The 23066-nt window shown below is 54.3% G+C and overlaps 1 protein-coding gene across 1 annotated transcript in view; it reads right to left on the bottom strand.

The window, feature by feature from the left end:
• RCC2 (regulator of chromosome condensation 2) overlaps positions 1-23066 on the bottom strand; it is a 38393-nt gene that overhangs the window by 5454 nt on the left and 9873 nt on the right. Inside the window, exons 3-5 of the mRNA XM_062507787.1 lie at positions 3207-3350; positions 2304-2435; positions 752-840 (exon numbers count right to left, since the gene is read on the bottom strand). Coding sequence (XP_062363771.1) covers positions 752-840; positions 2304-2435; positions 3207-3350 — 365 coding nt within the window. The remainder of the gene's footprint in view (positions 1-751; positions 841-2303; positions 2436-3206; positions 3351-23066) is intronic.

Below are 23066 nucleotides of genomic sequence, written 5' to 3' on the forward strand. Positions count from 1 at the left end.
TGAAAATGGGAAATTTTTGTGGGAATTTCTTGATCTTCAGGAAAAATGGGGTCAAAAATAATGGGAAAAGCAGGTAAAAAGGGATCAGAAAATTACAGAAAAAGCAGGAAAAACAGGATGGGAAAAACGTGGGAAAAGGGAAAAAAGGGGAATTTCCACGGGAAATCCTTGATCCATGGGAAAAGCAGGAAAAAGGGGATTGAAAAACAAGGGAAAAATGGGATCAGAAATGCAGGAAAATGGTAAAAACAGGATTAGAAACATGGGGAAAATGAAAAAAGCTGAAATTGCAGGGGAAATCCCTGATCTGCAGGAACAGCTGGAAAATTCGGATGGGAAATTTCAGGAATGGCTGGAAAATCAAGATCAGAAACACAGGAAAAGCTGGGAAAATGGGATCAGAAACACAGGAAAAGGAAAAAAATGGGAATTTCCATGGGAAATCCCTGATATGTGGGAAAGCAGGACTGAAAAAAATCAGGGAAAGAGAAAAAAGGGAAAATTCCATGGGAAATCCTTGATCTGTGGGAAAAGCTGGAAAAACAGGATCCAAAAATTTAGGAAAGGGGAAAAAAGGTGAATTTCTATCAGGAAATCCCAGAAATCCTCAAAAATCCCAATTTCAAAATCCTGGCTTTTGCGGGAGCTGGGAACGGCTGGCGGCTGAAAGGGAATTCGGCATTCCCAGGAGATTTTGGGGAATATTTCAGGAAAAGACCCCAAATCCCAGGATTTTCCCCCAAATCCATACCTGGGTGGGGCTGGGCACGGCGTCCGTCTGGTTCCCCAGCCCCAGCTGGCCCAGCTTGTTCTCCCCAAAGGCGAACACGGAGCCACTCTCTGCCGGAATGAGAATTTGGGGAGGAAAAATGGGATTTTAGGACAGTTCTACTGGAATTCAGGGGGGAAAAGGGGTGGATTTAGGGGCAAAAGGGACAGATTTTGGGTCAGTTTTCCCAGAATTTGGGGGCCAAAGGGGCAGATTTGGGTGTAAAGGGACAGACTTATGAAGGGGCAAATTTGGAGGGCAGTTTTCCCAGAATTTGGACCCAAAATGGGCAGATTTTAGGCAAAATGGGCAGATTTTAAAGCAAAAGTGGTGGATATAGGGGAAAACGTGGTGGATTTGGGGGAAAGGAGATGGATTTGGGGACAGTTTTAATGGATTTTGGGAAAAACGGGTGGAATTTGGAGCAAAAGGGGCAGATTTAGTGGTAAAAGGGGCAGATTTTGGGGCAGTTTTCCCAGAATTTGGGGGCAAAAGGGGTGTATATTGGGCAAAATGGGTGGATTTTAAAGAAAAAAGGATGGATTTGGGGGAGAAGGGAAAGATTTTGGGGAAAATGGGGCAGGTTTGGGGGAAAGGGGGGAAGACTTTGGGGAACAAGGGGTGGATTTTGGAGTAGTTTTCCCAGATTTTAGGTCGAAAGGGTCAGATCTGGGTCAGTATTCCTGGGATTTGGGGCAAAAGGGTTGGATTTGAAGCAGTTTTCCTGGGATTTTGGCCATGAGGCTGGTTCTGGTGCAGTTCCCCGGGATCAGGGCAGCGTTCCCCGGGATCAGGGCAGCGTTCCCGGGGATCAGGGCAGCGTTCCCGGGGATCAGGGCAGAGTTCCCCGGGATCAGGGAAGTTCCCCAGGATTCAGTGCAGCTCCCCGGGATCAGGACAGCGTTCCCCGGGATCAGGGCAGCGTTCCCTGGGATCAGGGCAGAGTTCCCGGGGATCAGGGCAGCGTTCCCCGGGACCAGGACAGCGTTCCCCGGGATCAGGGCAGCGTTCCCCGGGATCAGGGCAGAGTTCCCCGGGATCAGGGCAGCGTTCCCCGGGATCAGGGCAGCGTTCCCCGGGATCAGGGCAGCGTTCCCCGGGACCAGGACAGCGTTCCCCGGGACCAGGGCAGCGTTCCCCGGGATCAGGGCAGCGTTCCCCGGGATCAGGGCAGCGTTCCCCGGGATCAGGGCAGAGTTCCCGGGGATCAGGGCAGAGTTCCCGGGGATCAGGGCAGCGTTCCCCGGGACCAGGACAGCGTTCCCCGGGATCAGGGCAGCGTTCCCCAGGATCAGGGCAGAGTTCCCCGGGATCAGGGAAGTTCCCCAGGATTCAGTGCAGCTCCCCGGGATCAGGACAGCGTTCCCCGGGATCAGGGCAGCGTTCCCAGGGATCAGGGCAGAGTTCCCCGGGATCAGGGCAGCGTTCCCCGGGATCAGGGCAGAGTTCCCGGGGATCAGGGCAGCATTCCCGGGGATCAGGGCAGTGCTCCCCGGGACCAGGGCCCTCTTTCCCAGGATCCCTGGTTCCGCACCGGTCAGTGCCAGGGTGTGGTTCCGGCCGCACGCCGCTGCCACGATGGCCTCCCCCGCCAGGGCCTCGATCGGCCGTGGAGCCTCCACGCGCTTTGTGTCCCCATGGCCCAGCTGCCCCTTCTCGTTCCGACCTGGGGAGATCCCAAAAAAACCCCAGAATGCCACAATGGGAAAAGCTCACCCTGTCTCCAAGTGCCACATCCCGGCTTTCCTTGGGATGGCCACTCCTGGGCAGCTCATTCTGACTCCCAAGCACGTTTTCCAGGGAAATGTTTTCCCAAAGTTCCCCCCAGGCTGCTCCCTCTCATCCTGAAGTTCCCTGGGAATGAATCCTTGCCAGGGAATTTCAGAGCTATGGAAGTCCCCACACCTTGATCCCATTTTTTCTGCAGGCTGAGCCCACTCCCAGCTCCCTGGGGAATCCCAGAATTCCAGGGGAGATGTTTGGGAGGAATCCCAGGCTAGTTTTTTGGGATGAACCCCATTATCGCAGGGCAGGTTTTGGGATGAACCCTGTTATCCCAGGCCAGTTCCTAACCTGAAACCCATTATCCCAGTGGATTTTTGGGACAACCCCATTATCCCAGATCACTCTTTTGGGACATTCCCTGTTATACCAGGTGAGGTTTTTGGGACAATTCCATTATCCCAGGCCGGTTTCCAGGATGAACCCCATTATCCCAGGGTGGTTTCAGGACGAATGCCGTTATCCTAGTGGATTTTTGGGACATTCCCATTATCTCAGGACAGTTTTTGGGGACAATCCTGTTATCCCAGGGCAGTTTTTTGGTCCAACCCCATTATTCCAGAGCAGTTCCCTGGCCCAATCCTGTTACCCCAGGGCAGATTCCTGGTCCACTCCCATTATCCCGGGGGAGGTTTGGGACTCCCTGCAGGCTCACCCCAGCTCCAGAGGCGGCCCTCGGCGGTGATGAGCAGGCTGTGAGCGGCGCAGGGCCCCGACACCACCGAGCGAACCCGCAGAGCCCCCAGGCTCCCGTAGCGGTGCGGCCCCCACAGGTTCTGACCAAGGTTTCGGTACGCCGCTGGAAAAGAGCCGGGAAATCTGGGATCAGCCCCAAAGGGAAAGGAACATCCAGGGAAAACAGCCGGGAAATCTGGGATGAGCCCCAAAGGGAAAGGAACATCCAGGGAAAACAGCCGGGAAATCAGGGATCTGCCCCAGAGGGAAAGGAACATCCAGGGAAAACAGCCGGGAAATATGGGATCTGCCCCAAAGGGAAAGGAACGGCCAGGGAAAACAGCTGGGAAATCTGGGATCAGCCCCAAAGGGAAAGGAACGGCCAGGGAAAACAGCCGGGAAATCTGGGATCAGCCCCAAAGGGAAAGGAACAGCCAGGGAAAACAGCCGGGAAATCTGGGATCTGCCCCAGAGGGAAAGGAACATTCAGGGAAAACAGCCAGGAAATCTGGGATCTGCCCCAGAGGGAAAGGAACATTCAGGGAAAACAGCTGGGAAATCTGGGATCAGCCCCAAAGGGAAAGGAACGGACAGGGAAAACAGCCGGGAAATCTGGGATCTGCCCCAAAGGGAAAGGAACATTCAGGGAAAACAGCCGGGAAATCTGGGATCAGCCCCAAAGGGAAAGGAACAGCCAGGGAAAACTGCCGGGAAATCTGGGATCAGCTCCAAAGCGAATGGAACATCCAGGGAAAACAGCCGGGAAATCTGGGATCTGCACCAAAGGGAAAGGAACATTCAGGGAAAACAGCTGGGAAATCTGGGATCAGCCCCAAAGGGAAAGGAACATCCAGGGAAAACAGCCGGGAAATCTGGGATCAGCCCCAAAGGGAAAGGAACAGCCAGGGAAAACAGCTGGGAAATCTGGGATCAGCCCCAAAGGGAAAGGAACGGCCAGGGAAAACAGCTGGGAAATCTGGGATCAGCCCCAAGGGTAAAGGAAAAGCTGGGAAAACAACCGGGAAATCTGGGATCAGCCCCAAAGGGAAAGGAACATTCAGGGAAAACAGCCGGGATATCTGGGATCTGGCCCAGAGGGAAAGGAACATTCAGGGAAAACAGCTGGGAAATCTGGGATCAGCCCCAAAGCGAAAGGAACATCCAGGGAAAACAGCCGGGAAATCTGGGATCAGCCCCAAAGGGAAAGGAACATTCAGGGAAAACAGCTGGGAAATCTGGGATCAGCCCCAAAGGGAAAGGAACAGCCAGGGAAAACAGCTGGGAAATCTGGGATCAGCCCCAAAGGGAAAGGAACAGCCAGGGAAAACAGCTGGGATATCTGGGATAAGCCCCAAAGGGAAAGGAACATTCAGGGAAAACAGCCGGGAAATCTGGGATCTGCCCCAAAGGGAAACGAACATCCAGGGAAAACAGCCGGGAAATCTGGGATCAGCCCCAAAGGGAAAGGAACAGCCAGGGAAAACAGCTGGGAAAGCTGGGATCAGCCCCAAAGCGAACGGAATATCCAGGTAAAACAGCCGGGAAATCTGGGATCAGCCCCAAAGCGAAAGGAACATCCAGGGAAAACAGCTGGGAAATCTGGGATCAGCCCCAAAGGGAAAGGAACACCCAGGGAAAACAGCCGGGAATCTGGGATCAGCCCCAAAGCGAAAGTAACAGCCAGGGAAAACAGCCGGGAAATCTGGGATCTGCCCCAAAGCGAAAGGAACACCCAGGGAAAACAGCCGGGATACCTGGGATCAGCCCCAAAGGGAAAGGAACATCCAGGGAAAACAGCCGGGAAATCTGGGATCAGCCCCAAAGGGAAAGGAACATTCAGGGAAAACAGCCGGGAAATCTGGGATGAGCCCCAAAGGGAAAGGAACAGCCAGGGAAAACAGCCGGGAAATCTGGGATCTGCCCCAAAGGGAATGGAACAGCCAGGGAAAACAGCCGGGAAATCTGGGATCTGCCCCAAAGGGAAAGGAACAGCCAGGGAAAACAGCCGGGAAATCTGGGATCTGCCCCAAAGGGAAAGGAACAGCCAGGGAAAACAGCCGGGAAATCTGGGATCAGCCCCAAAGGGAAAGGAACATTCAGGGAAAACAGCCGGGAAATCTGGGATCAGCCCCAAAGGGAAAGGAACATTCAAGGAAAACAGCCGGGATATCTGGGATCAGCCCCAAAGAGAATGGAACATCCAGGGAAAACAACCGGGAAATCTGGGATCAGCCCCAAAGGGAAAGGCACATCCAGGGAAAACAGCCGGGAAATCTGGGATCAGCCCCAAAGTGAAAGGAACATCCAGGGAAAACAGCCGGGAAATCTGGGATCAGCCCCAAAGCGAAAGGAACGGTCAGGGAAAACAGCTGGGAAATCTGGGATCAGCCCCAAAGGGAAAGGAACAGCCAGGGAAAACAGCCGGGAAAGCTGGGATCTGCCCCAAAGGGAAAGGAACATTCAGGGAAAACAGCTGGGAAATCTGGGATCAGCCCCAAAGGGAAAGGAACATCCAGGGAAAGCAGCCGGGAAATCTGGGATCAGCCCCAAAGGGAAAGGAACATCCAGGGAAAACAGCCGGGAAATCTGGGATCAGCCCCAAGGGTAAAGGAACATCCAGGGAAAACAGCCGGGAAATCTGGGATCAGCCCCAAAGGGAAAGGAACATTCAGGGAAAACAGCCGGGAAATCTGGGATCAGCCCCAAAGGGAATGGAACAGCCAGGGAAAACAGCCGGGAAATCTGGGATCAGCCCCAAGGGTAAAGGAACAGCCAGGGAAAACAGCCGGGAAATCTGGGATCAGCCCCAAAGGGAAAGGAACAGCCAGGGAAAACAGCTGGGAAATCTGGGATCAGCCCCAAAGGGAAAGGAACAGCCAGGGAAAACAGCCGGGAAATCTGGGATCAGCCCCAAAGGTAAAGGAACGGTCAGGGAAAACAGCCGGGAAATCTGGGATCAGCCCCAAAGGTAAAGGAACGGTCAGGGAAAACAGCCGGGAAATCTGGGATCAGCCCCAAAGGGAAAGGAACATTCAGGGAAAACAGCCGGGAAATCTGGGATGAGCCCCAAAGGGAAAGGAACAGCCAGGGAAAACAGCCGGGAAATCTGGGATCTGCCCCAAAGGGAATGGAACAGCCAGGGAAAACAGCCGGGAAATCTGGGATCAGCCCCAAAGGGAAAGGAACATTCAGGGAAAACAGCCGGGATATCTGGGATCAGCCCCAAAGGGAAAGGAACATTCAGGGAAAACAGCCGGGAAATCTGGGATCTGCCCCAAAGGGAATGGAACAGCCAGGGAAAACAGCCGGGAAATCTGGGATCTGCCCCAAAGGGAAAGGAACAGCCAGGGAAAACAGCCGGGAAATCTGGGATCTGCCCCAAAGGGAAAGGAACAGCCAGGGAAAACAGCCGGGAAATCTGGGATGAGCCCCAAAGGGAAAGGAACAGCCAGGGAAAACAGCCGGGAAATCTGGGATCAGCCCCAAGGGTAAAGGAACGGCCAGGGAAAACAGCCGGGAAATCTGGGATCAGCCCCAAAGGGAAAGGAACATTCAGGGAAAACAGCCGGGAAATCTGGGATGAGCCCCAAAGGGAAAGGAACAGCCAGGGAAAACAGCCGGGAAATCTGGGATCTGCCCCAAAGGGAATGGAACATCCAGGGAAAACAGCCGGGAAATCTGGGATCTGCCCCAAAGGGAAAGGAACAGCCAGGGAAAACAGCCGGGAAATCTGGGATGAGCCCCAAAGGGAAAGGAACAGCCAGGGAAAACAGCCGGGAAATCTGGGATCAGCCCCAAGGGTAAAGGAACGGCCAGGGAAAACAGCCGGGAAATCTGGGATCAGCCCCAAAGGGAAAGGAACATTCAGGGAAAACAGCCGGGAAATCTGGGATGAGCCCCAAAGGGAAAGGAACAGCCAGGGAAAACAGCCGGGAAATCTGGGATCTGCCCCAAAGGGAATGGAACAGCCAGGGAAAACAGCCGGGAAATCTGGGATCTGCCCCAAAGGGAAAGGAACAGCCAGGGAAAACAGCCGGGAAATCTGGGATCTGCCCCAAAGGGAAAGGAACAGCCAGGGAAACAGCCGGGAAATCTGGGATCAGCCCCAAAGGGAAAGGAACAGCCAGGGAAAACAGCCGGGAAATCTGGGATCAGCCCCAAAGGGAAAGGAACAGCCAGGGAAAACAGCCGGGAAATCTGGGATCAGCCCCAAGGGTAAAGGAACGGCCAGGGAAAACAGCCGGGAAATCTGGGATCAGCCCCAATGGGAAAGGAACGGCCAGGGAAAACAGCTGGGAAATCTGGGATCAGCCCCAAAGCGAATGGAACATCCAGGGAAAACAGCTGGGAAATCTGGGATCAGCCCCAAAGGGAAAGGAACACCCAGGGAAAACAGCCGGGAATTGTGGGATCAGCCCCAAAGCGAAAGGAACAGCCAGGGAAAACAGCCGGGAAATCTGGGATCAGCCCCAAAGGGAAAGGAACAGCCAGGGAAAACAGCTGGGAAATCTGGGATCTGCCCCAAAGGGAAAGGAACATTCAGGGAAAACAGCCGGGAAATCTGGGATCAGCTCCAAAGCGAATGGAACATCCAGGGAAAACAGCCGGGAAATCTGGGATCAGCCCCAAAGGGAAAGGAACATCCAGGGAAAACAGCCGGGAAATCTGGGATCAGCCCCAAGGGTAAGGGAACATCCAGGGAAAACAGCCGGGAAATCTGGGATCAGCCCCAAAGGGAAAGGAACATTCAGGGAAAACAGCTGGGAAATCTGGGATCAGCCCCAAAGGGAATGGAACAGCCAGGGAAAACAGCCGGGAAATCTGGGATCAGCCCCAAGGGTAAAGGAACAGCCAGGGAAAACAGCCGGGAAATCTGGGATCAGCCCCAAAGGTAAAGGAACGGTCAGGGAAAACAGCCGGGAAATCTGGGATCAGCCCCAAAGGGAAAGGAACACCCAGGGAAAACAGCCGGGATATCTGGGATCAGCCCCAAAGGGAAAGGAACGGTCAGGGAAAACAGCCGGGAAATCTGGGATCAGCCCCAAAGGGAAAGGAACACCCAGGGAAAACAGCCGGGATATCTGGGATCAGCCCCAAAGGGAAAGGAACAGCCAGGGAAAACAGCTGGGAAATCTGGGATCAGCCCCAAAGGGAAAGGAACAGCCAGGGAAAACAGCCGGGAAATCTGGGATCAGCCCCAAAGGGAAAGGAACATCCATGGAAAACAGCTGGGAAATCTGGGATCTGCCCCAAAGGGAAAGGAGCAGCCAGGGAAAACAGCCGGGAATTGTGGGATCAGCCCCAAAGGGAAAGGAACAGCCAGGGAAAACAGCCGGGATATCTGGGATCAGCCCCAAAGGTAAAGGAACGGTCAGGGAAAACAGCCGGGAAATCTGGGATCAGCCCCAAAGGGAAAGGAACATTCAGGGAAAACAGCTGGGAAATCTGGGATCAGCCCCAAAGGGAAAGGAACAGCCAGGGAAAACAGCCGGGAAATCTGGGATCTGCCCCAAAGGGAAGGAAAAGGCCAGGGAAAACAGCCGGGAAATCTGGGATCAGCCCCAAAGGGAAAGGAAAGGCCAGGGAAAACAGCCGGGATATCTGGGATCAGCCCCAAAGGGAAAGGAACACCCAGGGAAAACAGCCGGGAAAGCTGGGATCAGCCCCAAAGGGAAAGGAACAGCCAGGGAAAACAGCCGTGAAATCTGGGATCAGCCCCAAAGGGAAAGGAACAGCCAGGGAAAACAGCCGGGAAAGCTGGGATCAGCCCCAAAGGGAAAGGAACATTCAGGGAAAACAGCCGTGAAACCTGGGATCAGCCCCAAAGGAAAAGGAACATCCAGGGAAAACAGCCGGGAAATCTGGGATCAGCCCCAAAGGGAAAGGAACATTCAGGGAAAACAGCTGGGAAATCTGGAATTCAGCCCCAAAGCGAAAGGAACATCCAGGGAAAACAGCCGGGAAATCTGGGATCAGCCCCAAAGGGAAAGGAACAGCCAGGGAAAACAGCCGGGAAATCTGGGATCAGCCCCAAAGGGAAAGGAACATCCATGGAAAACAGCTGGGAAATCTGGGATCTGCCCCAAAGGGAAAGGAACATCCAGGGAAAACAGCCGGGAAATCTGGGATCAGCCCCAAAGCGAAAGGAACATCCAGGGAAAACAGCTGGGAAATCTGGGATGAGCCCCAAAGGGAAAGGAAAAGCCAGGGAAAACAGCCGGGATATCTGGGATCAGCCCCAAAGGGAAAGGAACAGCCAGGGAAAACAGCCGGGAAATCTGGGATCAGCCCCAAAGGGAAAGGAACAGCCAGGGAAAACAGCCGGGAAATCTGGGATCTGCCCCAAAGGGAATGGAACATCCAGGGAAAACAGCCGGGAAATCTGGGATCAGCCCCATAGGGAATGGAACAGCCAGGGAATACAGCCGGGAAATCTGGGATCAGCCCCAAAGGGAAAGGAAAGGCCAGGGAAAACAGCTGGGAAATCTGGAATTCAGCCCCAAAGCGAAAGGAACATCCAGGGAAAACAGCCGGGAAATCTGGGATCAGCCCCAAAGGAAAAGGAACATCCAGGGAAAACAGCCGGGAAATCTGGGATGAGCCCCAAAGGGAAAGGAACAGCCAGGGAAAACAGCCGGGATATCTGGGATCAGCCCCAAAGGGAAAGGAACAGCCAGGGAAAACAGCCGGGAAATCTGGGATCAGCCCCAAAGGGAAAGGAACATCCAGGGAAAACAGCCGGGAAATCTGGGATCAGCCCCAAAGGGAAAGGAACAGCCAGGGAAAACAGCCGGGAAATCTGGGATGAGCCCCAAAGGGAAAGGAACAGCCAGGGAAAACAGCTGGGAAATCTGGGATCAGCCCCAAAGGGAATGGAACAGCCAGGGAAAACAGCCGGGAAATCTGGGATCAGCCCCAAAGGGAGAGGAACGGCCAGGGAAAACAGCCGGGAAATCTGGGATGTGCCCCAAAGGGAAAGGAACGGTCAGGGAAAACAGCCGGGAAATCTGGGATCAGCCCCAAAGGGAAAGGAAAAGCGGGGAAAACAACCGGGAAATCTGGGATCAGCCCCAAAGGGAAAGGAACAGCCAGGGAAAACAGCCGGCATATCTGGGATCAGCCCCAAAGGGAAAGGAACAGCCAGGGAAAACAGCCGGGAAATCTGGGATCAGCCCCAAAGGGAAAGGAACATCCAGGGAAAACAGCCGGGAAATCTGGGATCAGCCCCAAAGGGAAAGGAACAGCCAGGGAAAACAGCCGGGAAAGCTGGGATCAGCCCCAAAGGAAAAGGAACATCCAGGGAAAACAGCCGGGAAATCTGGGATCAGCCCCAAAGGGAAAGGAACAGCCAGGGAATACACCCGGGAAATCTGGGATCAGCCCCAAAGGGAAAGGAAAGGCCAGGGAAAACAGTTGGGAAATCTGGAATTCAGCCCCAAAGCGAAAGGAACATCCAGGGAAAACAGCCGGGAAATCTGGGATCAGCCCCAAAGGGAAAGGAACAGCCAGGGAAAACAGCCAGGAAATCTGGGATCAGCCCCAAAGGGAAAGGAACATCCATGGAAAACAGCTGGGAAATCTGGGATGAGCCCCAAAGGGAAAGGAGCAGCCAGGGAAAACAGCCGGGAAATCTGGGATCTGCCCCAAAGCGAAAGGAACAGCCAGGGAAAACAGCTGGGAAATCTGGGATGAGCCCCAAAGGGAAAGGAACAGCCAGGGAAAACAGCTGGGAAATCTGGGATCAGCCCCAAAGGGAAAGGAACAGCCAGGGAAAACAGCCGGGATATCTGGGATCAGCCCCAAAGGGAAAGGAACAGCCAGGGAAAACAGCCGGGAAATCTGGGATCTGCCCCAAAGGGAAAGGAAAGGCCAGGGAAAACAGCCGGGAAATCTGGGATCAGCCCCAAAGGGAAAGGAACGGTCAGGGAAAACAGCCGGGAAATCTGGGATCAGCCCCAAAGGGAAAGGAACAGCCAGGGAAAACAGCCGGGAAATCTGGGATCAGCCCCAAAGGGAAAGGAACAGCCAGGGAAAACAGCCGGGAAATCTGGGATCAGCCCCAAAGGGAAAGGAACATCCAGGGAAAACAGCTGGGAAATCTGGGATGAGCCCCAAAGGGAAAGGAGCAGCCAGGGAAAACAGCCGGGAAATCTGGGATCTGCCCCAAAGGGAAAGGAACGGTCAGGGAAAACAGCCGGGAAATCTGGGATCAGCCCCAAAGGGAAAGGAACAGCCAGGGAAAACAGCCGGGAAATCTGGGATCTGCCCCAAAGGGAATGGAACAGCCAGGGAAAACAGCCGGGAAATCTGGGATCAGCCCCAAAGGGAAAGGAAAGGCCAGGGAAAACAGCTGGGAAATCTGGAATTCAGCCCCAAAGCGAAAGGAACATCCAGGGAAAACAGCCGGGAAATCTGGGATCAGCCCCAAAGGGAAAGGAACATCCAGGGAAAACAGCCGGGAAATCTGGGATGAGCCCCAAAGGGAAAGGAACAGCCAGGGAAAACAGCCGGGATATCTGGGATCAGCCCCAAAGGGAAAGGAACAGCCAGGGAAAACAGCCGGGAAATCTGGGATGAGGCCCAAAGGGAAAGGAACAGCCAGGGAAAACAGCCGGGAAATCTGGGATCTGCCCCAAAGGGAATGGAACAGCCAGGGAAAACAGCCGGGAAATCTGGGATCTGCCCCAAAGGGAAAGGAACATCCAGGGAAAACAGCCGGAAAATCTGGGATCAGCCCCAAAGGGAAAGGAACAGCCAGGGAAAACAGCCGGGAAATCTGGGATCAGCCCCAAAGGGAAAGGAACAGCCAGGGAAAACAGCCGGGAAATCTGGGATGAGCCCCAAAGGGAAAGGAACAGCCAGGGAAAACAGCTGGGAAATCTGGGATCAGCCCCAAAGGGAATGGAACAGCCAGGGAAAACAGCCGGGAAATCTGGGATCAGCCCCAAAGGGAGAGGAACGGCCAGGGAAAACAGCCGGGATATCTGGGATGAGCCCCAAAGGGAAAGGAACATTCAGGGAAAACAGCCGGGAAATCTGGGATGAGCCCCAAAGGGAAAGGAACATTCAGGGAAAACAGCCGGGAAATCTGGGATCAGCCCCAAAGGGAAAGGAACATTCAGGGAAAACAGCCGGGAAATCTGGGATCAGCCCCAAAGGGAAAGGAACAGCCAGGGAAAACAGCCGGGAAATCTGGGATGAGCCCCAAAGGGAAAGGAACAGCCAGGGAAAACAGCCGGGAAATCTGGGATCAGCCCCAAAGGGAAAGGAACAGCCAGGGAAAACAGCCGGGAAATCTGGGATCAGCCCCAAAGCGAAAGGAACATCCAGGGAAAACAGCTGGGAAATCTGGGATCAGCCCCAAAGGGAAAGGAGCGGTCAGGGAAAACAGCCGGGAAATCTGGGATCAGCCCCAAAGGGAAAGGAACATCCAGGGAAAACAGCCGGGAAATCTGGGATCAGCCCCAAAGGGAAAGGAACATCCAGGGAAAACAGCCGGGATATCTGGGATCAGCCCCAAGGGGAAAGGAACATTCAGGGAAAACAGCCGGGAAATCTGGGATCAGCCCCAAAGCGAAAGGAACAGCCAGGGAAAACAGCTGGGAAATCTGGGATCAGCCCCAAAGGGAAAGGAACGGCCAGGGAAAACAGCTGGGAAATCTGGGATCAGCCCCAAAGGGAAAGGAACAGCCAGGGAAAACAGCTGGGAAATCTGGGATCAGCCCCAAGGGGAAAGGAACATTCAGGTAAAACAGCCGGGAAATCTGGGATCAGCCCCAAAGGGAAAGGAACATTCAGGGAAAACAGCCGAGAAATCCGGGATCAGCCCCAAAGGGAAAGGAACGGTCAGGGAAAACAGCTGGGATATCTGGGATCAGCCCCAAAGGGAAAGGAACAGCCAGGGAAAACAGCCGGGAAATCTGGGATCAGCCCCAAAGGGAAAGGAACGGCCAGGGAAAACAGCCGGGAAATCTGGGATCAGCCCCAAAGGGTAAGGAACAGCCAGGGAAAACAGCCGGGAAATCTGGGATCAGCCCCAAGGGGAAAGGAACGGCCAGGGAAAACAGCCGGGAAATCTGGGATCAGCCCCAAAGGGAAAGGAACATCCATGGAAAACAGCCGGGAAATCTGGGATGAGCCCCAAAGCGAAAGGAACATCCAGGGAAAACAGCTGGGAAATCTGGGATGAGCCCCAAAGCGAATGGAACATCCAGGGAAAACAGCCGGGAAATCTGGGATCAGCCCCAAAGCGAAAGGAACAGCCAGGGAAAACAGCTGGGAAATCTGGGATCAGCCCCAAAGGGAAAGGAACAGCCAGGGAAAACAGCCGGGAAATCTGGGAGCAGCCCCAAAGCGAAAGGAACATTCAGGGAAAACAGCTGGGAAATCTGGGATGAGCCCCAAAGGGAAAGGAACAGCCAGGGAATACAGCTGGGAAATCTGGGATCTGCCCCAAAGGGAAAGGAACATTCAGGGAACACAGCCGGGATATCTGGGATCAGCCCCAAAGGGAAAGGAACATCCAGGGAAAACAGCTGGGAAATCTGGGATCAGCCCCAAAGGGAAAGGAACAGCCAGGGAAAACAGCCGGGAAATCTGGGATCAGCCCCAAAGGGAAAGGAACAGCCAGGGAAAACAGCCGGGAAATCTGGGATCAGCCCCAAAGGGAAAGGAACAGCCAGGGAAAACAGCCGGGAAATCTGGGATCAGCCCCAAAGGGAATGGAACAGCCAGGGAAAACAGCCGGGAAATCTGGGATCAGCCCCAAAGGGAATGGAACAGCCAGGGAAAACAGCCGGGAAATCTGGGATCAGCCCCAAAGGGAAAGGAACGGCCAGGGAAAACAGCCGGCATATCTGGGATCAGCCCCAAAGGGAAAGGAACATTCAGGGAAAACAGCCGGGAAATCTGGGATGAGGCCCAAAGGGAAAGGAACAGCCAGGGAAAACAGCCGGGAAATCTGGGATCAGCCCCAAAGGGAAAGGAACATCCAGGGAAAACAGCTGGGAAATCTGGGATGAGCCCCAAAGGGAAAGGAGCAGCCAGGGAAAACAGCCGGGAAATCTGGGATCAGCCCCAAAGGGAAAGGAACAGCCAGGGAAAACAGCCGGGAAATCTGGGATCAGCCCCAAAGGGAAAGGAACATCCAGGGAAAACAGCTGGGAAATCTGGGATCAGCCCCAAAGGGAAAGGAACATCCAGGGAAAACAGCCGGGATATCTGGGATCAGCCCCAAAGCGAAAGGAACAGCCAGGGAAAACAGCTGGGAAATCTGGGATCAGCCCCAAAGGGAAAGGAACGGCCAGGGAAAACAGCTGGGAAATCTGGGATCAGCCCCAAAGGGAAAGGAACAGCCAGGGAAAACAGCTGGGAAATCTGGGATCAGCCCCAAAGGGAAAGGAACAGCCAGGGAAAACAGCCGGGAAATCTGGGATCAGCCCCAAAGGGAAAGGAACGGCCAGGGAAAACAGCTGGGATATCTGGGATGAGCCCCAAAGGGAAAGGAACAGCCAGGGAAAACAGCCGGGAAATCTGGGATCAGCCCCAAAGGGAAAGGAACGGCCAGGGAAAACAGCCGGGAAATCTGGGATCAGCCCCAAAGGGTAAGGAACAGCCAGGGAAAACAGCCAGGAAATCTGGGATCAGCCCCAAGGGGAAAGGAAACGGCCAGGGAAAACAGCCGAGAAATCTGGGATCAGCCCCAAAGGGAAAGGAACATCCAGGGAAAACAGCCGGGAAATCTGGGATCAGCCCCAAAGGGAAAGGAACAGCCAGGGAAAACAGCCGGGAAATCTGGGATCAGCCCCAAAGGGAAAGGAACGGTCAGGGAAAACAGCCGGGAAATCTGGGATCAGCCCCAAAGGGAAAGGAACGGCCAGGGAAAACAGCTGGGAAATCTGGGATCAGCCCCAAAGGGAAAGGAACATTCAGGGAAAACAGCCGGGAAATCTGGGATGAGCCCCAAAGGGAAAGGAACAGCCAGGGAAAACAGCCGGGAAATCTGGGATCAGCCACAAAGGGAAAGGAACATCCATGGAAAACAGCCGGGAAATCTGGGATGAGCCCCAAAGCGAAAGGAACATCCAGGGAAAACAGCTGGGAAATCTGGGATGAGCCCCAAAGCGAATGGAACATTCAGGGAAAACAGCCGGGAAATCTGGGATCAGCCCCAAAGGGAAAGGAACAGCCAGGGAAAACAGCCGGGAAATCTGGGATCAGCCCCTAAGGGAAAGGAACAGCCAGGGAAAACAGCCGGGAAATCTGGGATCAGCCCCAAAGGGAAAGGAACATTCAGGGAAAACAGCTGGGAAATCTGGGATCAGCCCCAAAGGGAAAGGAAAGGCCAGGGAAAACAGCCGGGAAATCTGGGATGAGCCCCAAAGGGAAAGGAACAGCCAGGGAAAACAGCCGGGATATCTGGGATCAGCCCCAAAGGGAAAGGAACAGCCAGGGAAAACAGCCGGGAAATCTGGGATGAGGCCCAAAGGGAAAGGAACAGCCAGGGAAAACAGCCGGGTAATCTGGGATCTGCCCCAAAGGGAATGGAACAGCCAGGGAAAACAGCCGGGAAATCTGGGATCAGCCCCAAAGGGAAAGGAACAGCCAGGGAAAACAGCCGGGAAATCTGGGATGAGCCCCAAAGGGAAAGGAACATTCAGGGAAAACAGCCGGGAAATCTGGGATGAGCCCCAAAGGGAAAGGAACAGCCAGGGAAAACAGCCGGGAAATCTGGGATCAGCCCCAAAGGGAAAGGAACATTCAGGGAAAACAGCCGGGAAATCTTGGATCTGCCCCAAAGGGAACGAAAAGGCCAGGGAAAACAGCCGGGAAATCTGGGATCAGCCCCAAAGGGAAAGGAACGGCCAGGGAAAACAGCCGGCATATCTGGGATCAGCCCCAAAGGGAAAGGAACAGCCAGGGAAAACAGCCGGGAAATCTGGGATCAGCCCCAAAGGGAAAGGAACGGTCAGGGAAAACAGCCGGGAAATCTGGGATCAGCCCCAAAGGGAAAGGAAAAGCGGGGAAAACAGCTGGGAAATCTGGGATCAGCCCCAAAGGGAAAGGAACATTCAGGGAAAACAGCCGGGAAATCTGGGATGAGCCCCAAAGGGAAAGGAACAGCCAGGGAAAACAGCCGGGAAATCTGGGATGAGCCCCAAAGCGAAAGGAACATCCAGGGAAAACAGCTGGGAAATCTGGGATGAGCCCCAAAGCGAATGGAACATCCAGGGAAAACAGCCGGGAAATCTGGGATCAGCCCCAAAGGGAAAGGAACAGCCAGGGAAAACAGCTGGGAAATCTGGGATCAGCCCCAAAGGGAAAGGAACAGCCAGGGAAAACAGCCGGGAAATCTGGGATCAGCCCCAAAGGGAAAGGAACATTCAGGGAAAACAGCTGGGAAATCTGGGATCAGCCCCAAAGGGAAAGGAACGGCCAGGGAAAACAGCTGGGAAATCTGGGATCAGCCCCAAGGGTAAAGGAACGGCCAGGGAAAACAGCCGGGAAAGCTGGGATCAGCCCCAAAGGGAAAGGAACGGTCAGGGAAAACAGCCGGGAAATCTAGGATCTGCCCCAGAGGGAAAGGAAGATTCAGGGAAAACAGCCGGGAAATCTGGGATCAGCCCCAAAGGGAAAGGAACGGCCAGGGAAAACAGCCGGGAAGTCTGGGATCTGCCCCAGAGGGAAAGGAACATTCAGGGAACACAGCCGGGATATCTGGGATCAGCCCCAAAGGGAAAGGAACATCCAGGGAAAACAGCCGGGAAATCTGGGATCAGCCCCAAAGGGAAAGGAACAGCCAGGGAAAACAGCCGGGAAATCTGGGATCAGCCCCAAAGCGAAAGGAACATCCAGGGAAAACAGCCGGGAAATCTGGGATCAGCCCCAAAGGGAAAGGCACATTCAGGGAAAACAGCTGGGAAATCTGGGATCAGCCCCAAAGCGAAAGGAACATCCAGGGAAAACAGCTGGGAAATCTGGGATGAGCCCCAAAGGGAAAGGAACAGCCAGGGAAAACAGCCGGGAAATCTGGGAGCAGCCCCAAAGCGAAAGGAACATCCAGGGAAAACAGCCGGGAAATCTGGGATCAGCCCCAAAGGGAAAGGAACATCCAGGGAAAACAGCCGGGAAATCTGGGATCAGCCCCAAAGGGAAAGGAACATTCAGGGAAAACAGCTGGGAAATCTGGGATCTGCCCCAAAGGGAAAGGAACGTCCAGGGAAAACAGCTGAGAAATCTGGGATGAGCCCCAAAGGGAAAGGAACAGCCAGGGAATACAGCTGGGAAATCTGGGATCTGCCCCAAAGGGAAAGGAACATTCAGGGAACACAGCCGGGATATCTGGGATCAGCCCCAAAGGGAAAGGAACATCCAGGGAAAACAGCTGGGAAATCTGGGATCAGCCCCAAAGGGAAAGGAACAGCCAGGGAAAACAGCCGGGAAATCTGGGATCAGCCCCAAAGGGAAAGGAACAGCCAGGGAAAACAGCCGGGAAATCTGGGATCTGCCCCAAAGGGAAAGGAACATCCAGGGAAAACAGCCGGGAAATCTGGGATCAGCCCCAAAGGGAATGGAACAGCCAGGGAAAACAGCCGGGAAATCTGGGATCAGCCCCAAAGGGAAAGGAACATCCAGGGAAAACAGCCGGGAAATCTGGGATCAGCCCCAAAGGGAATGGAACAGCCAGGGAAAACAGCCGGCATATCTGGGATCAGCCCCAAAGGGAAAGGAACATTCAGGGAAAACAGCCGGGAAATCTGGGATCAGCCCCAAAGGGAAAGGAACATCCAGGGAAAACAGCCGGGAAATCTGGGATGAGCCCCAAAGGGAAAGGAACAGCCAGGGAAAACAGCCGGGAAATCTGGGATCAGCCCCAAAGGGAAAGGAACAGCCAGGGAAAACAGCCGGGAAATCTGGGATCAGCCCCAAAGGGAAAGGAACAGCCAGGGAAAACAGCCGGGATATCTGGGATCAGCCCCAAAGGGAAAGGAACATCCAGGGAAAACAGCTGGGAAATCTGGGATCAGCCCCAAAGGGAAAGGAGCAGCCAGGGAAAACAGCCGGGAAATCTGGGATCTGCCCCTAAGGGAAAGGAACAGCCAGGGAAAACAGCCGGGAAATCTGGGATCAGCCCCAAAGGGAAAGGAACGGCCAGGGAAAACAGCTGGGAAATCTGGGATCAGCCCCAAAGGGAAAGGAACATTCAGGTAAAACAGCCGGGAAATCTGGGATCAGCCCCAAAGGGAAAGGAACAGTCAGGGAAAACAGCCGAGAAATCCGGGATCAGCCCCAAAGGGAAAGGAACGGTCAGGGAAAACAGCTGGGATATCTGGGATCAGCCCCAAAGGGAAAGGAACAGCCAGGGAAAACAGCCGGGAAATCTGGGATCAGCCCCAAAGGGAAAGGAACGGCCAGGGAAAACAGCCGGGAAATCTGGGATCAGCCCCAAAGGGTAAGGAACAGCCAGGGAAAACAGCCGGGAAATCTGGGATCAGCCCCAAGGGGAAAGGAACGGCCAGGGAAAACAGCCGAGAAATCTGGGATCAGCCCCAAAGCGAAAGGAACATCCAGGGAAAACAGCCGGGAAATCTGGGATCAGCCCCAAAGGGAAAGGAACAGCCAGGGAAAACAGCCGGGAAATCTGGGATCAGCCCCAAAGGGAAAGGAACGGTCAGGGAAAACAGCCGGGAAATCTGGGATCAGCCCCAAAGGGAAAGGAACGGCCAGGGAAAACAGCTGGGAAATCTGGGATCAGCCCCAAAGGGAAAGGAACATTCAGGGAAAACAGCCGGGAAATCTGGGATGAGCCCCAAAGGGAAAGGAACAGCCAGGGAAAACAGCCGGGAAATCTGGGATCAGCCCCAAAGGGAAAGGAACATCCATGGAAAACAGCCGGGAAATCTGGGATGAGCCCCAAAGCGAAAGGAACATCCAGGGAAAACAGCTGGGAAATCTGGGATGAGCCCCAAAGCGAATGGAACATCCAGGGAAAACAGCCGGGAAATCTGGGATCAGCCCCAAAGCGAAAGGAACAGCCAGGGAAAACAGCTGGGAAATCTGGGATCAGCCCCAAAGGGAAAGGAACAGCCAGGGAAAACAGCCGGGAAATCTGGGATCAGCCCCAAAGGGAAAGGAACATTCAGGGAAAACAGCTGGGAAATCTGGGATCAGCCCCAAAGGGAAAGGAACGGCCAGGGAAAACAGCTGGGAAATCTGGGATCAGCCCCAAGGGTAAAGGAACGGCCAGGGAAAACAGCCGGGAAAGCTGGGATCAGCCCCAAAGGGAAAGGAACGGTCAGGGAAAATAGCCGAGAAATCTGGGATCAGCCCCAAAGGGAAAGGAACAGCCAGGGAAAACAGCCGGGAAATCTAGGATCTGCCCCAGAGGGAAAGGAAGATTCAGGGAAAACAGCCGGGAAATCTGGGATCAGCCCCAAAGGGAAAGGAACATTCAGGGAAAACAGCCGGGAAATCTGGGATGAGCCCCAAAGGGAAAGGAACAGCCAGGGAAAACAGCCGGGAAATCTGGGATCAGCCACAAAGGGAAAGGAACAGCCAGGGAAAACAGCCGGGAAATCTGGGATGAGCCCCAAAGCGAAAGGAACATCCAGGGAAAACAGCTGGGAAATCTGGGATGAGCCCCAAAGCGAATGGAACATTCAGGGAAAACAGCCGGGAAATCTGGGATCAGCCCCAAAGGGAAAGGAACAGCCAGGGAAAACAGCCGGGAAATCTGGGATCAGCCCCTAAGGGAAAGGAACAGCCAGGGAAAACAGCCGGGAAATCTGGGATCAGCCCCAAAGGGAAAGGAACATTCAGGGAAAACAGCTGGGAAATCTGGGATCAGCCCCAAAGGGAAAGGAAAGGCCAGGGAAAACAGCCGGGAAATCTGGAATTCAGCCCCAAAGCGAAAGGAACATCCAGGGAAAACAGCCGGGAAATCTGGGATGAGCCCCAAAGGGAAAGGAACAGCCAGGGAAAACAGCCGGGATATCTGGGATCAGCCCCAAAGGGAAAGGAACAGCCAGGGAAAACAGCCGGGAAATCTGGGATGAGGCCCAAAGGGAAAGGAACAGCCAGGGAAAACAGCCGGGAAATCTGGGATCTGCCCCAAAGGGAATGGAACAGCCAGGGAAAACAGCCGGGAAATCTGGGATCAGCCCCAAAGGGAAAGGAACAGCCAGGGAAAACAGCCGGGAAATCTGGGATGAGCCCCAAAGGGAAAGGAACATTCAGGGAAAACAGCCGGGAAATCTGGGATGAGCCCCAAAGGGAAAGGAACAGCCAGGGAAAACAGCCGGGAAATCTGGGATCAGCCCCAAAGGGAAAGGAACATTCAGGGAAAACAGCCGGGAAATCTTGGATCTGCCCCAAAGGGAACGAAAAGGCCAGGGAAAACAGCCGGGAAATCTGGGATGAGCCCCAAAGGGAAAGGAACAGCCAGGGAAAACAGCCGGGAAATCTGGGATCAGCCCCAAAGGGAAAGGAACATTCAGGGAAAACAGCCGGGAAATCTTGGATCTGCCCCAAAGGGAACGAAAAGGCCAGGGAAAACAGCCGGGAAATCTGGGATCAGCCCCAAAGGGAAAGGAACATCCAGGGAAAACAGCTGAGAAATCTGGGATCAGCCCCAAAGGGAAAGGAACAGCCAGGGAAAACAGCCGGGAAATCTGGGATCAGCCCCAAAGGGAAAGGAACATCCAGGGAAAACAGCCGGGAAATCTGGGATCAGCCCCAAAGGGAAAGGAAAAGCGGGGAAAACAGCTGGGAAATCTGGGATCAGCCCCAAAGGGAAAGGAACATTCAGGGAAAACAGCCGGGAAATCTGGGATGAGCCCCAAAGGGAAAGGAACAGCCAGGGAAAACAGCCGGGAAATCTGGGATGAGCCCCAAAGCGAAAGGAACATCCAGGGAAAACAGCTGGGAAATCTGGGATGAGCCCCAAAGCGAATGGAACATCCAGGGAAAACAGCCGGGAAATCTGGGATCAGCCCCAAAGGGAAAGGAACAGCCAGGGAAAACAGCTGGGAAATCTGGGATCAGCCCCAAAGGGAAAGGAACAGCCAGGGAAAACAGCCGGGAAATCTGGGATCAGCCCCAAAGGGAAAGGAACATTCAGGGAAAACAGCTGGGAAATCTGGGATCAGCCCCAAAGGGAAAGGAACGGCCAGGGAAAACAGCTGGGAAATCTGGGATCAGCCCCAAGGGTAAAGGAACGGCCAGGGAAAACAGCCGGGAAAGCTGGGATCAGCCCCAAAGGGAAAGGAACGGTCAGGGAAAACAGCCGGGAAATCTAGGATCTGCCCCAAAGGGAAAGGAAGATTCAGGGAAAACAGCCGGGAAATCTGGGATCAGCCCCAAAGGGAAAGGAACGGCCAGGGAAAACAGCCGGGAAGTCTTGCATCTGCCCCAGAGGGAAAGGAACATTCAGGGAACACAGCCAGGATATCTGGGATCAGCCCCAAAGGGAAAGGAACATCCAGGGAAAACAGCCGGGAAATCTGGGATCAGCCCCAAAGGGAAAGGAACAGCCAGGGAAAACAGCCGGGAAATCTGGGATCAGCCCCAAAGCGAAAGGAACATCCAGGGAAAACAGCCGGGAAATCTGGGATCAGCCCCAAAGGGAAAGGCACATTCAGGGAAAACAGCTGGGAAATCTGGGATCAGCCCCAAAGCGAAAGGAACATCCAGGGAAAACAGCTGGGAAATCTGGGATCAGCCCCAAAGGGAAAGGAACAGCCAGGGAAAACAGCCGGGAAATCTGGGAGCAGCCCCAAAGCGAAAGGAACATCCAGGGAAAACAGCCGGGAAATCTGGGATCAGCCCCAAAGGGAAAGGAACATTCAGGGAAAACAGCTGGGAAATCTGGGATCAGCCCCAAAGGGAAAGGAACAGCCAGGGAAAACAGCTGGGAAATCTGGGATCAGCCCCAAAGGGAAAGGAACATTCAGGGAAAACAGCTGGGAAATCTGGGATCTGCCCCAAAGGGAAAGGAACGTCCAGGGAAAACAGCTGAGAAATCTGGGATGAGCCCCAAAGGGAAAGGAACAGCCAGGGAATACAGCTGGGAAATCTGGGATCTGCCCCAAAGGGAAAGGAACATTCAGGGAACACAGCCGGGATATCTGGGATCAGCCCCAAAGGGAAAGGAACATCCAGGGAAAACAGCTGGGAAATCTGGGATCAGCCCCAAAGGGAAAGGAACAGCCAGGGAAAACAGCCGGGAAATCTGGGATCAGCCCCAAAGGGAAAGGAACAGCCAGGGAAAACAGCCGGGAAATCTGGGATCTGCCCCAAAGGGAAAGGAACATCCAGGGAAAACAGCCGGGAAATCTGGGATCAGCCCCAAAGGGAATGGAACAGCCAGGGAAAACAGCCGGGAAATCTGGGATCAGCCCCAAAGGGAATGGAACAGCCAGGGAAAACAGCCGGGAAATCTGGGATCAGCCCCAAAGGGAAAGGAACGGCCAGGGAAAACAGCCGGCATATCTGGGATCAGCCCCAAAGGGAAAGGAACATTCAGGGAAAACAGCCGGGAAATCTGGGATCAGCCCCAAAGGGAAAGGAACATCCAGGGAAAACAGCCGGGAAATCTGGGATGAGCCCCAAAGGGAAAGGAACAGCCAGGGAAAACAGCCGGGAAATCTGGGATCAGCCCCAAAGGGAAAGGAACAGCCAGGGAAAACAGCCGGGAAATCTGGGATCAGCCCCAAAGGGAAAGGAACAGCCAGGGAAAACAGCCGGGAAATCTGGGATCAGCCCCAAAGGGAAAGGAACATCCAGGGAAAACAGCTGGGAAATCTGGGATCAGCCCCAAAGGGAAAGGAGCAGCCAGGGAAAA

Source organism: Cinclus cinclus, chromosome 23 (genome assembly GCF_963662255.1).
Source record: "Cinclus cinclus chromosome 23, bCinCin1.1, whole genome shotgun sequence".
Classification (NCBI taxonomy): domain Eukaryota; kingdom Metazoa; phylum Chordata; class Aves; order Passeriformes; family Cinclidae; genus Cinclus; species Cinclus cinclus.